General features: G+C 43.0%; 1 protein-coding gene across 15 annotated transcripts in view; it reads right to left on the bottom strand.

Annotated features, from left to right (window-relative positions):
* LOC130164395 (adhesion G protein-coupled receptor L3-like) overlaps window positions 1-16,405 on the bottom strand; it is a 211,003-nt gene that overhangs the window by 25,189 nt on the left and 169,409 nt on the right. For all 15 annotated transcript variants that reach the window (XM_056369102.1, XM_056369106.1, XM_056369103.1 and 12 more), the window contains 3 exons: window positions 15,042-15,218; window positions 4,895-5,104; window positions 2,189-2,409 (listed from right to left, as the gene is read on the bottom strand). In XM_056369102.1, the coding sequence (XP_056225077.1) occupies window positions 2,189-2,409; window positions 4,895-5,104; window positions 15,042-15,218 (608 nt within the window). The remainder of the gene's footprint in view (window positions 1-2,188; window positions 2,410-4,894; window positions 5,105-15,041; window positions 15,219-16,405) is intronic.

Raw genomic sequence — 16,405 nt, 5'->3', positions numbered from 1 at the left:
TAAAATGTAATTCCGTCTCCTAAGTCTACAGATGGCTGATGTATTGCTTTCATTAAACTGGACGAATTACACGGAACCACATGCTTGTTTTGCTGACAATTAAGCGGCCTCACTGGACCACAGGCGAGTACAGTGCCTTGCTCAAGGGCACATTTGGTGTAATTACTGAGGGTGACTGAATGGATATCCGACTTTACTTTCCTGGGACCGCAGAGTATTTGATCTCTGACTTTGAAGAGGTGACTTCACAAGCTCGCTGACCTTCAGGCTGCCGCCTCCTTTTTTTCTTTTTTTTTTTTTATGTGCTCACTCATCTGTTGCACCGGGAGTCACTTTTCACCGCAACTTGTTGGATATTTCTGCTCAAAATAAGGCCACCCATGATAACACCGCCACGGTCCCCGAATCAATTTGCGGCAGGACTACGTGCCCTCCCCCACATTCTGCTATTCACCACGTGTCACGCCTCGTCCCTTCCCTCATCCCTCAATGGCTGCGTATAATTGTTCCACCGGTGGCAGGCTTTAATTATTCACATGATGCCAAGGCTCAGGCGGTGGCAGCTATCACCTCATCCATCACCAAGAACTATTGCTCCGCCAATCTACAAATGCACTGTCTACCGGTTGCGCGTGTGTGCGTGTGTGTGTGTGCTTGTGGCAGCGTATGTGTGTGTGTGTGTGCCATATATGATAAACATCTCGGAAACAAACTGCTGATGCTGGTCTTCATTATTTTCAGATGGGTTTGAGATTAACAGAGAGGAATGGAGGGCGATCCTCTGCTTGGCATTACACTGCTTTATAGACCACTTTGTACTAAAGAGGAAAGGACTGGGAACTGATATCTTATTGGGCGTCTGTAGGAAACACAAAAAGGCAATCTCTGCCGCTCCCCATTTTTTTTTTTGTCAATCTCCCCCGTCTTTTTCCGTCTGTTCCACCCTCCATCTCCCCGTTCACCCCCTCTAAATCTCTCCGTCCCCGTGCTGTAATTTGCGCATCCTAAAATGCTGAAGACATTAACCACAATAGGCTGACATTCATCCCGCAATACTATCTCCTGAAGTTAGCATTTTTCACTGTCAAAACAATGTCAGTTCAGCGGCGGGGAAATGCGCGCAGCTTGAGTAACCGTTCTGCTTCATTAAAAGTTGATGATGAGCGATAGCTATTGGAGCGCCATCAGCAACATTGTTAAAGCCCCTTAAACCAACACAAACAGTTGTCAAGTTGTTAGCATGGTGTCTGTGGGTGTAGATACACACAGTAAGATGAGGTTAAGCGAAGAAAGGCCTTATTTATTTATTTTTTTTCCCACTTAACCCCAACAAATCAGTGTGTAGACTCAATCCCCAGATTCTACACTGTTTTCCAAAAACTCTGGGAGTGTTACTTTTATTTTCATGAAGCCAAACACCAGGAACGATAACAACTACATCGCAGTTAATAGAGCGGCGGGGGGGGGGAGTCCCCTTTGGACAAAAGCACTTTTAAAATGTTGTGTAATGTAATATAGAGGCTGGTAGAAGAGAGGTCACTTGCAGCAAATGCCTACTTAAACGCTTGTAGAAGTCTCACTTGTTCAGTTCGGTGCTCATACATAAACATTTCACAAGAACAATAAATAAGATTCACTTACAAAGCGTTAAAAAAAAGAAGAAAAAGGAATTGATAAAATCAATGCAGCAGAGGTCAAGATTTCCCATATTTGGTCCTTGGTATGGAGGAAGCTCCACAATCACTGGATCACTACACTACCCATAATGCAATTTCTTCCTGCCTGGAGGACACGCACATCTTTCCTGTTCTGTGCCCCCAGGCTCCTCCAGAGCGACAGAAGACATTAGACAAGTGTTTTTACAGGCTTAGTACGACTCCACATGACTAGTCAATGGATCTCGATGCGTAAAAATTGCCGGAGTTGTACTTTAATATTAAATACTCCCCTGAAAGGATCTGCTGGTTAAGTGGAATAATGCACTTTTCAAAGAAGCCGTCCATGTACTCTACAGTAATGCACGGGTTGGAGTTCTACTCACGCAAAAATGAAAGTTAAATAAATGATTTTCTAAAATGAATTGTCTGAAAAAGCTGGCACCATAAAATCATTATAGTATGACACGCAGACAAGGAAAGCCAGTTCCCCTGCAGCATTCAACACAGATCCGGAAGTCTAATGTACTCACACTTGGTCGGTGCCATAACTGCGGTAGTCCACCGCAGCCGAAACGGCCACAATTAGCGCGGGAACTCCGTAGCCCACCAGGTAGAAGTAGCGGCGGCGCGAGTGCTCGCTCTCGAACACCTCCACCAGCATGATGTAGAGCTGCACGCCCTCCAGGAACATCCACGTGAACGCTGCCAGGAAGAAGAAGTGGAGCAGGGCGGCAAAGACGGCACATGCAATCTGGGAAAGTTTTATGGTGACACAGAGGGAATGAGAGAGATGAGAGAGCGAGGGAGAAAGACTTGAGATGTGAGCATTAACTGCTGAAAACATATTTCAATCCAATCCCTTTTGGGCATTTAATTCATTTTCTGAAAGATTAAATGCCTTGCTAAAGGGCATTATATGACAGGCAATGTATGTCATCCAAGTGACTGTAACCGCGCAGCATTTTCTGACCCCTCCATGTTTGTGTCTTCCCAACAATTAGCATTGCTAAGCTTTGTTTGGCTGAAGCGATTGGATGTTTGCCTGTGGTGGCTGGCAGAAGAAAGCCGCAGCTACTGGGTCCATGCGGTCTTGTTTGTTTGCTTGGTGGCTGGCATGGATGAAAGGGAGATATGAATGAAGAAGTGAAGTCAACAGTCCAAGAGCCATTTGGAGCTCACTGCATTTTTACACCACGGCCAGGTGCGAGCGCATAATGTAGTTACGAATACAGCGTGCGGGCACGCGACCGCACGCTTTCTTACAATAATGATAAGACACAATACTTACATAGATTGATCTAATTATTGGCACAGTTGAACATAAGTAGCGTATTTTGTCACCGAAATGGATTCAATTAAATAACTAAAAGGTTGAGCGGACATTAATTGCAGTCCGGGAGAGTGATCTTAGAGCTGGGCTGTGAATCACACCCATAAAATGTTATGGAAGGGAAAAGGTGTGGGGCCAAAGCATTATCTTTAACTTCACAGGGAAGAAGCCTTACCTGCTAAACTATGGCCAGTGAGTTTTGGTCGAGATACTTAAAGTGATATTTGAAGGGCAGAGTATAGATTTGTTTTCATAGCATGAGGTTGGATAGAAGGGCGCATCACTCTTCTTCACCCGCACTGTGAGCGGTGTGGGGTGATATGATATATACAATGACAATAAATAAATAACTGAAATTATTAAAAAAGACTGTGAGCTATAAGATGTCTTCCAGTGCCTGACCCCATTATAAATTTATAGGCATGGAGATCATTTTATACTGTGCACAGGCAGTACATTCACAATGACTCAACCTTTTTTTTTCTTTTTTTTCCCTCCCCCTCCGAGAGCAAAGCTAACTGTGTACTCTGCCTCATTAGCAAGCAAAGATGGCATGATTGCAAGAAGCTGTAGGTGGAATAAAGCCCTCTGCCATCCTGCATACATGTAATGACGCCACATTTATCCACAGCACGGGTGCAGAGCGCGCGCACGCTTGACACTGACTGCACAGTGACAGCATGGGCTCTAACAGGAAAGTAGCGCTCTAAACTTATCCTTACAAGAGGAAGGTTTAATTTCATCCAGATAAATCTTGGAAGTGTTTACAAACTGGAAAAACAGCACCAGGAAATGAACGAATGAATTCACGTGCAGTGGATGTAGATATGGGGACGTAACAGTGAGTTGGCAGGTGTCGGTGTGTGTGCGTATCTGCGAGAGCGTTCAAGTGCGCGTTCGCTTTTGTGGAACGGCGGGAGGGAGCGTTTTGTGAAATAAAGAGATCCGAGTCTTTTCATTCAGTGTTTTGCCTCGCTTAGGCAGGCATAATAAAAAAATAAAAAAATAAAAAAAAAGTTCAGGGCCACTGGCACTCACTGGGAAGTACCACTCGTAGCAACGCGTGGCACCAGAGGTTACATCTTTTGAAAAAAAAAAAAAAAAAAAGAAATCAAAGAAAGAAAATAGTGAACATATTTTCCATGAACATTAATACAAAGCTTTCAGGAAGCGTTTCTGGCAGCTCCTGGGGAATATGTACATGCACAAAGATTTTTCAACAAATTTAATGATTCAAGAGTTTTTTGTGCAAGGTACAAAGAAAGAGTTACTTCCTCATTTTGTATCTAGACACTAATGCTCCCCTTTACTGGCTTATGTAGTAAGAAGACTGACTTCCAGTTGTTCGGAATGTCTATACCCGAGACTGAAAGCAATAAAGATATCACAAAGCCACAACACTGTTTGCCACCCTCCAACATGTAACATTATGTAATGGCAGTAATTTAAAGTCAACAACGGAGGCTAATGAAGTTTAATCCTTTAACCAAACCACGGCAAGAAAGCAGAGAAGCGTATTTTTCCAAAAATGTTGAACTATTCCTTTAATTATGTCTGCCGAGGAGGTTATGTTCTCACTTGTCAGCAGGATTACGCAAAAAGTACTGACCCGATTTGCACTGAACTTGTGGAGGGATGGCACGTTTTCCTCTAAAGTCTGGTGGATGTTGTTTTGAAATCGCCCTTGGCGGCTGTCTGCGCTCTCCGAATGCCCTTCTAGTGTTAATCCTGTTTTACTTCTATTACAGCACATGCATCGTGAAGTGATGATTCTATCAGTAGATTCTTTGTTTTTTAATCAGTATCCCCTTTTATGATTCCCACTGTTTTGCAGCGCTTTGTGCGAGCGCGCTAACCGCGACGATGCCGCGGCCGCACGACGTCTCTCCGCCGGCAGCAGACTTACCGGCTGGTCCCCACGATTGATGCCCACCAGGAACAGGGACTCAGCAATGAACAGGCTGATGCACAGGTTCTTGTGGATGGTGTTGCGATCACTCTGGAGGCCACGGAAGAAGCAGAAGGTGAAGAGGCTGATGAGCAGGCAGACCAGGGACAGGAGGATCCCCACCCAGGTGATGACATCCAGAAGCATGTCGTGAACAGGGGCTTTGTTCTGAGAGAAGGTGAAACATCCAGTTCAATGTCGGTTCTCATTATGTCAGAAAAAAAAACAACACATCTTTGGAAATAGACAGTTGATATATCATTTGATATATTTTGTATTATCGTACCCAGAAGCACAATTGTAAAGCAAAAAACTTCAATGGGAGAAATGAAACAAATGACCATAAAATGAAATCACAGGAAAAACCTTTTGAAAAAAGCTTTTGTTTTCATTTTTCTTTCTCCTTTTTTAGGTGTGGTGGTGGATGTAAAGTGGAATCACTCAACTCTCAATAAACCACTACACGGCGAGCCACAGGTGGCAGATATGGATCATGAATTAGTCAGTGTGAATCAATCTGATTCCCCCCCCCCCCCCCCCCCCCCCCCATTGTTTCATTTTGGTCAGGCGACAAAGTGAAACAAAGTGAGCAGTCCAAAGGGCCGCAGGTGTCTAAGACCATCACAACAGAAAATACAATCAAACCAAAACGTGGTCAATAACTTTGGCCGTTGCTTTTGGATCATTTCGTCTCTCCTCAAACCGTGATTTGTCACCACAGCTGGTTTTGGGCGCTAAAAAGCCTTTCGCTGACAATAAATTTTGCGGCTTTACAGGAGAGATAAGGATCAACACTGATTCCGCCCGCAGCCATGACAGAAAATTTACATCGGCCCATAAAAGCTAAGTGCACATAGGGATCCTTGGGCAGAAGTGGGGAGAGGCACATTAAAACCAAACTCATCTGAAGCAACATCAGAACCTGCCAAGACTAAAAATTGTCTAAATGTATAGTATCTTACCAATGAAAGGTGTCCAAAGTTTGAAGGTTTAAAAGTTTACTTCTTTAGCAATCTGCATGGATATCCACTCACAACAGTGACTCCCGACCGGGGATTCTTGCACCGCAGGGGGGGTACTTCTACAGTTGCCAGCGGGGTACTTGGAAGTATATGCTGGCATATTGATAACATGCTTACAGAGAAGTTGAAACTGTTAGCTAAAAGTAATGGATACTGTAAATGGCTGAAACATACCACAACAGAAGTAGAACAGATGATATTATTGCCCCCGTTAAACCCACTTTTATATCCTCAATAGTTACATAATATCGCAGCTTAATTGAGCACATTTGGAACGTGATGGGTGGTTGAGATCATCTAACACGGCTGTGGGGGTACATCTGGCAAAAAAAAAAAAAAAAAAAGTTGGAAACCTCTGCTCTAAAAAGATTTAGCATTGCACAAGCAGACATTACTGAAACAGACTCCCAGTGCAACTCACATCTGGAATCGGGAAGTGCACTGTCATTCATTACCCAATAACTGCATCATGCTACCAGTGGGGAAGAGAAGAAAGTCGGACGCTGAAAAAACATGAGATGGGGATTAAAAAGACTGTCTCCTCTATGTAAAACATGTAATGAAGATAAGCATCAAGGAGTGACAACTTGATTCATTAACTAAACATAATTACTGCATCCAAACACTTTGGTCAGCTTCTGAGGCTTCCTAATTTCCCAAAGGATTTGTCCTCTTTCTCAGCCTGCTGGGCATTGATTTAAAAAGTAAAAAAAAAAAAAAAATAAAAATAAAAAAAGGGGCGGGGGGGTGGGGGGGTGAAAGTGGTGGAGGCTGTGGGTAATTCTTTAAAGAAATCTGCCAACCTCCTAACAATCAACTGTCATCCCTGCTGGGACTCGAGGGCTATCCGGGTGGAACTTTGAGTTACGACATGATGGTCTACGCCTGAACGCTAATGAAGATCAAACAGGCGTTATTTCAACACAAGAATAATGTTACAAATTTATTCGCATTGACGGGCGGTTAAAAAAAATTCAGGTGAGAGCTCAAGATAAACTCCCCCTCAACTGTGTATACATCAGGCACCGACACTGTCCATTAACCGCCAGACTTCAAGTACAGTTTGTGCTGTTTGATATCAAAGGCTGCGCGCTCAGTCTTGGCCTCCAGCGAATAATGTATGACTCTTGGGCTATGGCGTCGTACAAACCCGAGAAAATATTTGCTTACGTTGAGGAATAACCCCGCGAAAGCGCGCTGTACTGTATGTCTAATATGTCTCTCAAAGAAGCGCCTCTTTAAATCATACTTTGACCACAGTCAGCAGTATTTCTTGGTGGGGGGGACTATCAACATCCAAGGGTGGTTTTTCTCTCTTTCTTATTTTTTTTTCTTCCAACCCCCCCCCAGTCAGGTTACAGTGAGAAAACTTGGGGGATGAAGTGTTGCACAAAAGCCTTGTTTAGTGGCAGCTCAGCTAACGCTAGCAGAGAGGGGAACAGATGCTGATCATTAAGGGGCTCTGGTACAATAACAGCCGCAGTGCTCCTTGAGTCTGGGGAGAGCGCTCTTTTGATTTTCCTGCCTGATGAGCCGTTGTGTATATGTTTGAGGGGTGGCGGTGGCGGGGAGGCAAGATGTTATATGGAGCAGACGTGTCTGTGTGTGTATGTGTGTATGAAAGTACGGCTGATTTCAGCCCCCTTACTTTAGAGGAGTGCCTACGCGGTGGGTGGTAACAGATGTTGATGCTTGTGCTCTGTAGGTGTGCGGTGCATGTGTCACACAAGTCTGTTTTTCAGTCGGCTGCATGACAGAGGTATCGATGCGATGGGTGGTGCTGGCTGCAGCGCATTGCGAGTGGACGCTAAGGTCTCCTGGGCGAGCGAGTGAGCGAGCTGCGCCGCGGCTGCAGGCTCTATCCATCACAATCTCACCTTCAATTGGAGAGGGGCCAGGTCGGAGAGAAAGAGAAGGCAACAGAGGGAAAAAGAGACAAAGCTAAAGAAACAGAAAGAGAGAAGGGCAGGGAGTATATCTACACCTGGGTGATGGATTTACTGTAGCATGATTTCTTTGTTCTAGGAGGTGGATGATAGCTGACACGTCGCCAGCCACAATGTCGCTGCTGAATAGTTGCCTCTGACTGGGGGCTCTGCCCAGGCAGGATGGCAAATGATGTGATCTGCAGATTCTCTGCACCTAACCTCACACCGACTACCCTCCATGATGGGATTCTGTATAGGGGTCTCTAAAGTGGTGAGTAAAATTTTGCTCTGAGATTCCCTCGCTGTGTTGCGAGGGGCCGCCGAGTCACACAAGCATCCATGTTACTTATCAACCGATTTGTCTTCCAACCTTTCTCTCTGACATTTCTCCCTCATTTCTTAAACACACATATTTTTCATTCCAGGGATGCCTGAGGAGATTGGCTTTGCCCCCGATCTGCTCGCACATGGCACAAAATGAGGTTTCTGGGCTCTCGAGCAGTCTGACGAGGAGGAGCAGACGCGGCGATGAGTCGATGCGGCCAAGCCATCTGAACCTGACATCACATCATATGCACTTAATTACCATAACATCCTGCGTTTAAAGCCAAAAATTTCTAAACCAGGTCTCACTGAAAAGCGTAAGAGTGGCGAAGAGGACCGAGCGTCAATCCTTTACACCTCAAAGAACCGCTCTCAGCATGAGGCCATGAAGCCAATCCAATTAAAATGCATAAATCTCCCTATATGCCTCCAGAGCCGGGCTTTGACTCATGAAATACGGTCAGGCAGGGCAGACAGTTGCGCTAAGGGGTAGTGGCCCACTGCAGGGAGTCATGTGACAAGTTCACCTACGGTATGACCGAGGATTTATGATCTGCATAAGGATGAGGAACAGTTGCGGAGAGGGCATATGAATCATGGGGTCCTGGCGAATTCGTCACATTTCAAAAAAAAAAAAAAAAAAGGCTGGGAGAGAGGTTCCAGCTTGCAGGGCGGGAGCTGACATTCAAGCACATGTACCTCATGTCACATTGTGTTCCGAGCTACAGTAAACTATGATATAATGTCCAACCACGCACTTCGGTTGCTATGGCAGTTAACGTGGTCTCCGTCTGTGCGTTAACCATACAAACGGGATTTATTTTTAACCGTCCCTCCTGCTGTGCGTACAGCACCGCACCATACTTCCGTGTTACATCATGAAATACACAACTAACCTTGACTGTCCTTTCTCATCATAGTTACTGTCTGATGGTGCCAGTGTGGAGATGTTCTGTACGGACAGTGATGAATGTTACCCAAATATCACCCTCTCCATCATCCTGTGGGATGTGCCATTGATTTATACTTACTGGTCTGTCGGGAATAGTGCCACTTACCAGTAGCTCAATGCCTCCCTGGGGCCTATCTTAGCACACACATCCACTCCGTAAATAATGGCCTGTAGGTGGAACCAGAGCAGGTCTATAATTCTTTAGCTGGGGCTTGTGCTTTAGCCCATATTTAAAAGATTTTTTTCTTTTTCTTTTTCCTAATGCCCACTAGCTATCCCCACAAATGGAAGACTTAAATTCAAAGGAAAGGGTTCAATAAGGAGCCTTGAGAGCTTGAATGGGCATGAGCCATTAGGGAATCTTAAAAATATGTCTAAAGCAGACCCTGATGAAATAGTGGTCCGTAGCGTGTTTTTGCTGTGACATCCATTGAGCTCCTGCGTCTACTGAGGCTAGCCCAAGTGACCCAGAAAGGTTTAAGCAACAGAGAGACTAATCTGTGCGCTGAAAACAAGTAAACATCACCACTATTATCAGCTGATATGGGAATCAAACGATCTCATTTGGAGCGTTCAAGTTCAACGCCACCCCTGACGGGACTAACCCCTGCCTTTCAATATTGAGTTGAGTGGAATGAGTTTATTCCCTATACATTTTAAGCATCTTTGATCGCAGTAAAATGTCTCAAGGCCCAGTAACGGGACATCTCGAGGTTAGAATCATCAGAGTTCTTAGCAAAGTCACATCAAAGTACACCCACTCTCCCATCGCTCCCTCCGAAACCCTGTTTGCAATCGTTCTGAAAAGATACAAAAGAGACATATAATCTCTCACACGCAGCTGCCGTCTTTGAGTACAGTTTTAATTTGTTTATGCGGCCGACGGCGCTTCTCTGCTCGGATTGCAGGATCAGTCAGAGGCATCAGCTCTCTGGCTAGATTGCTCAAAATTAGCAAACAAAGGGGCTCGAGTGGCGACACAGGCAGCAGTGACAGCACTCGATGCCCTTGTGATCGTCTTTAAGTGTGGCGGTTACCTGATCCCCTGCGTCTGACAGATATATCGCGTTGAGTGGGTGCACTCCTGAAAAGGAGGAGGCTCGGTTTAGATATTTGTGATTAATGAGTTCTTGAGAATCTGCAACTAATAATATATATATAAAAAAAAAAAAGACTTTACATTTGGTAATTTGGTTAAGACCATTAAATCAGAAACCACCAAGGCGCTAAACATCTTAGGGTAGTTGCTCGCAAATTTCCAACAATGTTCCAACGTCTACAATATGTGAATTGGAAATTATTCGGAGGAACTAATTGACTTCAAACATAATTAATCCCGGTGAGACGCAGTCTGAAGTTTCTCCACTGCTGAGTGTGTCTAATAATCTCACATTCTGTACAGTACATTCGAGTTGAAGGTTTTTTTTTTTTTTTTTTTTATGAATATGAATGTGTGGGCAAAGGTTTTTACCTTGCCCACACATACAATCAATGTCAGGTTGACTGTGATTACAAGGCTTATTGTTAAAAAGTGCACATATATTAGTTTTAAAACAAATTTTTGGTCTCAAAGGAGTGAAAGTTTAGTCAGCAAGACCTTGGAAGTGCTAAAGTTTACGGTAAGTAACCGAACCTAAGACAGCAGCACGTGTCGTCAGGTATGATTATACATAATGAATGTATAATGTTATTTCCAAATGACAATGCATCACATCCCACTCAGAGACAATCACTGTCTGCAAATAAACTCTTTCACACAGCACCGTTTTTTTTTTCTCCCTACTAGATATGAGCTTAAAATATGAACACACGTTTGAATTTTGCTCAGTGCAAACTCTTAAAATTCAAGCATCCAAAAATCATGCAGCAACTTGAATTCGCCATCAAGAGGCAAAAGTGACAGCGTTTCATACTGCCACACGCACAGGCGGGAACACTTTTGCCACTTCTAATCTGCGGGAAGTATGTGGCACTTTGAATGCAATCATACCTTCGGTGCTAATAATGTAGCACTGCAAGCGCGACATGGGCGACAGCATCTGTGAATATAACACTATCATTATTCTCAGCGAGCGTGCACGCGATCCATTGGCCAAAAAACAAAACAAAAAACAAAAAAACAAAAACAAAGACAACAACAAAAAGATGAAAGATGATGGTGATACTGTAGCGAGCCTCTGTCCTCCAAAGGAAAATTGTAATTGCTCTTTTTTTTTTCTTTCTGAGATGCCACTGAGAAATAAAAAAGGTTAGAATATAATCTGTTGCTCTGAGGGTAATGAGTAATAACAATGCAGAGATGAGCTGTGGTATGTTCGGTTGCCATGGATACAAAAACAGATAGTCTCTTCAATTTATAAAATTTCTCTCTCTGCCTCTCTCGTGTGCGCATATGCACGCATGCACACAAACACACACACACACACACACACACACACACACACACACACACACACACACACACACACACACACTCCCACTTTCCCTCCATTCACTGTGTTCTCAGAAACCACACGGTGACAGTTTGTCAAACAGAAAGCCTCCGAATCTCCCATTCAGTGGCACCTTCCAACAAGCTGCCTTTTATTACATCCAAGTGGAAAAAGATAAAGAATAAGAGAAGGTGAAAAAACGCTATCAGTCAGAACTGGGGTGTAACCACTGTCCACTTTCCTTCTGTGAATGCAGTGCCACAAGCCAGCCAGGCTTTCCAAAATGTTAGGGATTGGCTTGACTGAAAGCGTTCCTTTTACTGCTTTCTTTTTTTTTTTTCTTTTCTGCTTTGCTTTCATTGCGTGAAGGCTCCCATTCTTCCCTGTTCCCTCTCTATTCCAGACTCGGCTTCAGCCCTGCAGAGAGCTTAGTGGGTCCACAAGTCATGCTGCTGAGTGACAAACAGTGGCTTTCTTTAGCTGGGAGTAAACCACACCATCGCACACCCTCCCGGAATCATTTGTGTAGAGGGGGGAAAAAAAAAAAAAAAAGAGACACTGAATTTTAGATTTTATGTATGATTGTGTGTATGAATGTTTTTGCAACTGAGTTTGTGCATTGTATCTGTGAGAGAGCTGGACTGGGGAATAAGAGGGAGGTGAAAGAAGGTCTAGTGGTTTCATGGACATACGCCAACTGGGACAGTGCTCACAGAGTGTGTGTGTTTGTTTTTTTTTTTTTTTTGTTCTCCCACTGATTCAGAAGAAAGGCTCTGGAGAGACAGATGCCATACCAGACACCAAGAACTACTCTGCTATGTCAGCAGGGAGCTCCTCAAACTTCCTGTGACAGAAATAATTAAGCCGTCAGTCAGCATCAGAACGACCACGCAGCTTCTTCCCTGACCGGTAATTCTCCTACCTTCTCAATCTCCAACTCGCTCGATTTTTCCATTTCTGTCCTCTCCACCCATCTCCCCCCTATTTCGTAAGAGCTGCCCACAGTAATCATTCCCCACAAATCTAACAGACAAATATTTTTTTCACTAGAACGGTATATTTTTCTAGAGTTTCCATTAGCACCTCCCCATAAATTCCCCCCTTCCATTCCACATAACACTTACTGTACTGTACTTATTTCATTTTGTTTCTGTGGCTGCCCTGAAGGCAAAAAAAACAAATGGTGCACTGAGAGAACCCTGCAATGTGGGGATACAATGTAAATGTTTTCTTTTTTTTCTCCTTCTTGTATTTACATAAATAAATAAATAAATAAATAAATAGATTCATGCATAAATAAAATAAGCAGTTGGGGATGGCTCAGACTAACTAATGTCTTAATATTAGGGTAGGGGTTCAATAGCTTGGATCAAAAACTAAAAATAAATACATTAATGTTTGGCACTTAGCAATTTTAAATGACCATGCTGTGCGCTAACTCTGGAGCTTGTGCTAAGAGGCGATTAACTCAGCTAAGCTAAGAATAAGACTGGACTTAGCCAGGAGAAATAGACAGCATGGCTAATGCTTCAGTAAAAAATATATCTTCTAAAAATGACCATCTACAGTAACTGGTTGACTGTAAAAAGAAATGGACTACATTCAACAAAAGGTTAGACGAAAGATTAGACAAATATGTTAATTTTACCATCTTTGAATCAAATTTAACACCTAAACTGTCCCTCTTTGTTTCCACATAGCAAGGACAGCAGCTAGCAACTTGTTATATTTTGATTCGCATATGAATAAAACAAGTGAGATAAAATAATAAATAAATTGGCTTAAGATGTGCTGAATTATTATTATTATTATTTTTTAACTTTGGAGATAAATAGACCAGCTGTTTCATTCTGCTTTCAGTCTGTCTTCCAAGCTAATCGTCTTTAGCTAATAGCTCAAGAGTCAGTTATTGTGCAGACATCAGAATCAGAATAGTCTTAAATGTCATTATACAAAGTATATGGAACTTCAAGTGGCATTTCTGCGACAACAGCCCAATAAAAATACATGCCCAATAATAAAAATACACATAGAAAAAACACATCCCCAATAAATACTAGTATTAAAAGTTATTAAGTGCATTGTGGTATCTGCAGAACAGCAGGATAGACACATATAGGGTTGCCAAGCTTTTATGTGACACAAAAGCATGTGCTTATAACCCAAAATTACAGAAATATCAAGGGTACCAAAAAATGTAGCCTAATGCTGATTTCCAATTAGTATTACAGAAGAAAGGGAGGGAGAGAGGATGACATGCAGCCAGGGGCAACGGGTCGGACTCAAACCCACACCGCTGCGATTTGGATCAAGCCTTAATCACAAGCGCTCTACCAGGTAAACCACCAGAGCGCTGTACTGCTGTCTTCTGCATTTTTTCACAGCACACAGAGCTTATCAGTCTATTGCTCATTGATAAACTTCTCACATCCACTTGTAGGCTACAACTGGTTTGAGAACATAAAATGAATGAAAATACAGGACACATTGCGTTTGTCGTTTTATTTTCAAATATGGGACGATCTCGTATTATACGGGACGGGTGGCAACCCTAGACACATAGCAGCGGGGTAGCAGCATAGTGTTGCAATGTGCAAAAGTGTGCATATATACACGAGACACGAGGTTGGTATCAATACTCTCATCTAACTATTGGCAACAAAGCAAATATTTTCCAAAAAGTCCAACTATTCCTTAATTATTGACACCCAGAGAACTGAAAGTCACATTTTGTCATGGAAATTACATATTTGCTACTAAGCTAAATTACCTCCTACAGTAGCAATGCTCCTTGCTAATAAGATAAGAATTGATAAGGTTTGAGATGCCTGTGCTGAGTTCACATATGGAGATTCACAAAGATTTGAAGGCTTAAGCAAATATATATTTATATTACCAATGTCCAAAAAATACCAAAATTTGTTTTATACAAGTATTGTATGCTGCTGCTGTGAGACAGATGTTTATGCAAAACTCAGCACACACTTGTGTGTCTATATATATATATAGTATATATATATATATATAGTATATATATTGTATGTTTGGGCTGTGGAGGTTTAAAATGGCTGCAATCAATACAAACACTGACAAGGTCATTGTTTAAAACTATATGAATAGAGTGTGTAATGGCCTTTTTAAATGTTAGTCTACAAGTGCTGTGAAGGTCAGAAAGCAGTTATGAGTCAATTTTACCCTCTGAACTAAAAAGCAAGGGAAATATAAAAACATATTGACAAACAGCAGTGAAAGGATGCATTCTGCTTCACAATGCTCTACACTGCCTAGACCTTACTTTTCTTGTCAGCCAATCATCTTGGAATGGACTGTAAACCATGATGGATCAATGCATTTTCATTTCTCTCAACCGCATTTCGTAAATAGCACATTTTTGAGGATAAATGGCTCCACTGAGAAGCAAGAAAAAGGGAAAAAGAGGTGGCCTACCTTGACATCCACATGAGCCATGAGGACGGCAAAATTGGTTAAATGGGTACAGGAGCATGTGGTGTGTGTCCTGTTGGTGCCTAGCAAGCGGCAGTCCTGCGTCGACCAGTAGCCAGTCATTGTTCTCTTGGAGTAACTCCAGAATGAGCAGTTGGGGTTGAAGTTCTCCTCAGATTGCTGTTAAGGCATAAAGAAAAAAGTAAAATAAAATACACAAATGAGTAGAATCAGACAATGAATAGAATTAAAAGGAGAAAAACACACAGAGTGTCCCCTTGCTAGGTTGAACACAGGGATCTGGATTTAATCACACATTAGCCTTGTCCATGTCCTTTGTTTACGGAATACACAGTCTGAAAACAGGCTATTTTTCCCCTCCACAATCCATATCTATTCTATAGTGAATAGCAGGCGGTTTTCCTGTCATACAGCTTCGAGCGGCCCCATGCCAGTTTTTCGTTGTTTTTTTGACCTTTCTCTTTAACTTTCACTGTGTGACGATGGACTGCCCCCACTGTTTAATGGGCACCACCGCTGCCTGCGCCGGGCTACGGCCCTAACGACGAGCACGCCTCCCTGCTCTCTCGCTTGCCATTTTATAAAAGACATCCAACGCCACTGAGGTTGGGCAACACACAGGCACAGCAAAACGTAACTGCTGATAAATAGATACATCAACAGCCTTTCCCTCTTGAGCCCAATTCCTTTTGTAGCTTGGGAAACAAAGGAGAAAAAGCACCTTTCCTCAGCGACACACAGCTTCCAAGGTTAAATGTATCTGCTTTCTTACAATAAACACAGCGAGGAGCTGGAGTTTTTCATAGTTTCACACTTGCTCCAGGGTAATTAGTCTAATAAGGTTCATCCTCTGTGAATGTAAATTTGCCGCTGATTGAGTTTACCCTTCACACACCCAAACCCTGTGTAAAATATTCCGCAGCAAGGAGATAGGATGACCCCCTGTCCCATTAATGACTGTAATTGGTGCCATTAAGTGGTGAGGCAAGGAAGCGAAACAATAACTAGAGGACACATCATCATCCCTGGGGACCAGTGATCCAAAACCTCATGGTTGAGAGGGGGGCTTAACTGTGGGAAGCCAGAAAAATAGGAGCCCCTGCTTAGGAACAGAGTCAAGATAACTGAGGATCATTTTCAAGGGGAAGTTCAAGATGACTCAATTCGCAAATAATTAATAACAATAATTAACACAGATTTGGTGTGGAAGCCTAATATATACAATACTATTTGCCCTGGTATCTCGCAGCTGCATGGTGATCACCTCCAGTTTACTTAGACCGCATACCTGTGGCTAAAATGATTGTTTTTCTTTCACTCGTGGCTAATTAGGCGGCTATGATTAT

The sequence above is a fragment of the Seriola aureovittata genome, chromosome 23, assembly GCF_021018895.1.
Source record: "Seriola aureovittata isolate HTS-2021-v1 ecotype China chromosome 23, ASM2101889v1, whole genome shotgun sequence".
NCBI classification, from domain to species: domain Eukaryota; kingdom Metazoa; phylum Chordata; class Actinopteri; order Carangiformes; family Carangidae; genus Seriola; species Seriola aureovittata.
Note: the sequence above shows the minus strand (reverse complement) of the source record. Positions and strands in the feature narration are given on the sequence as shown.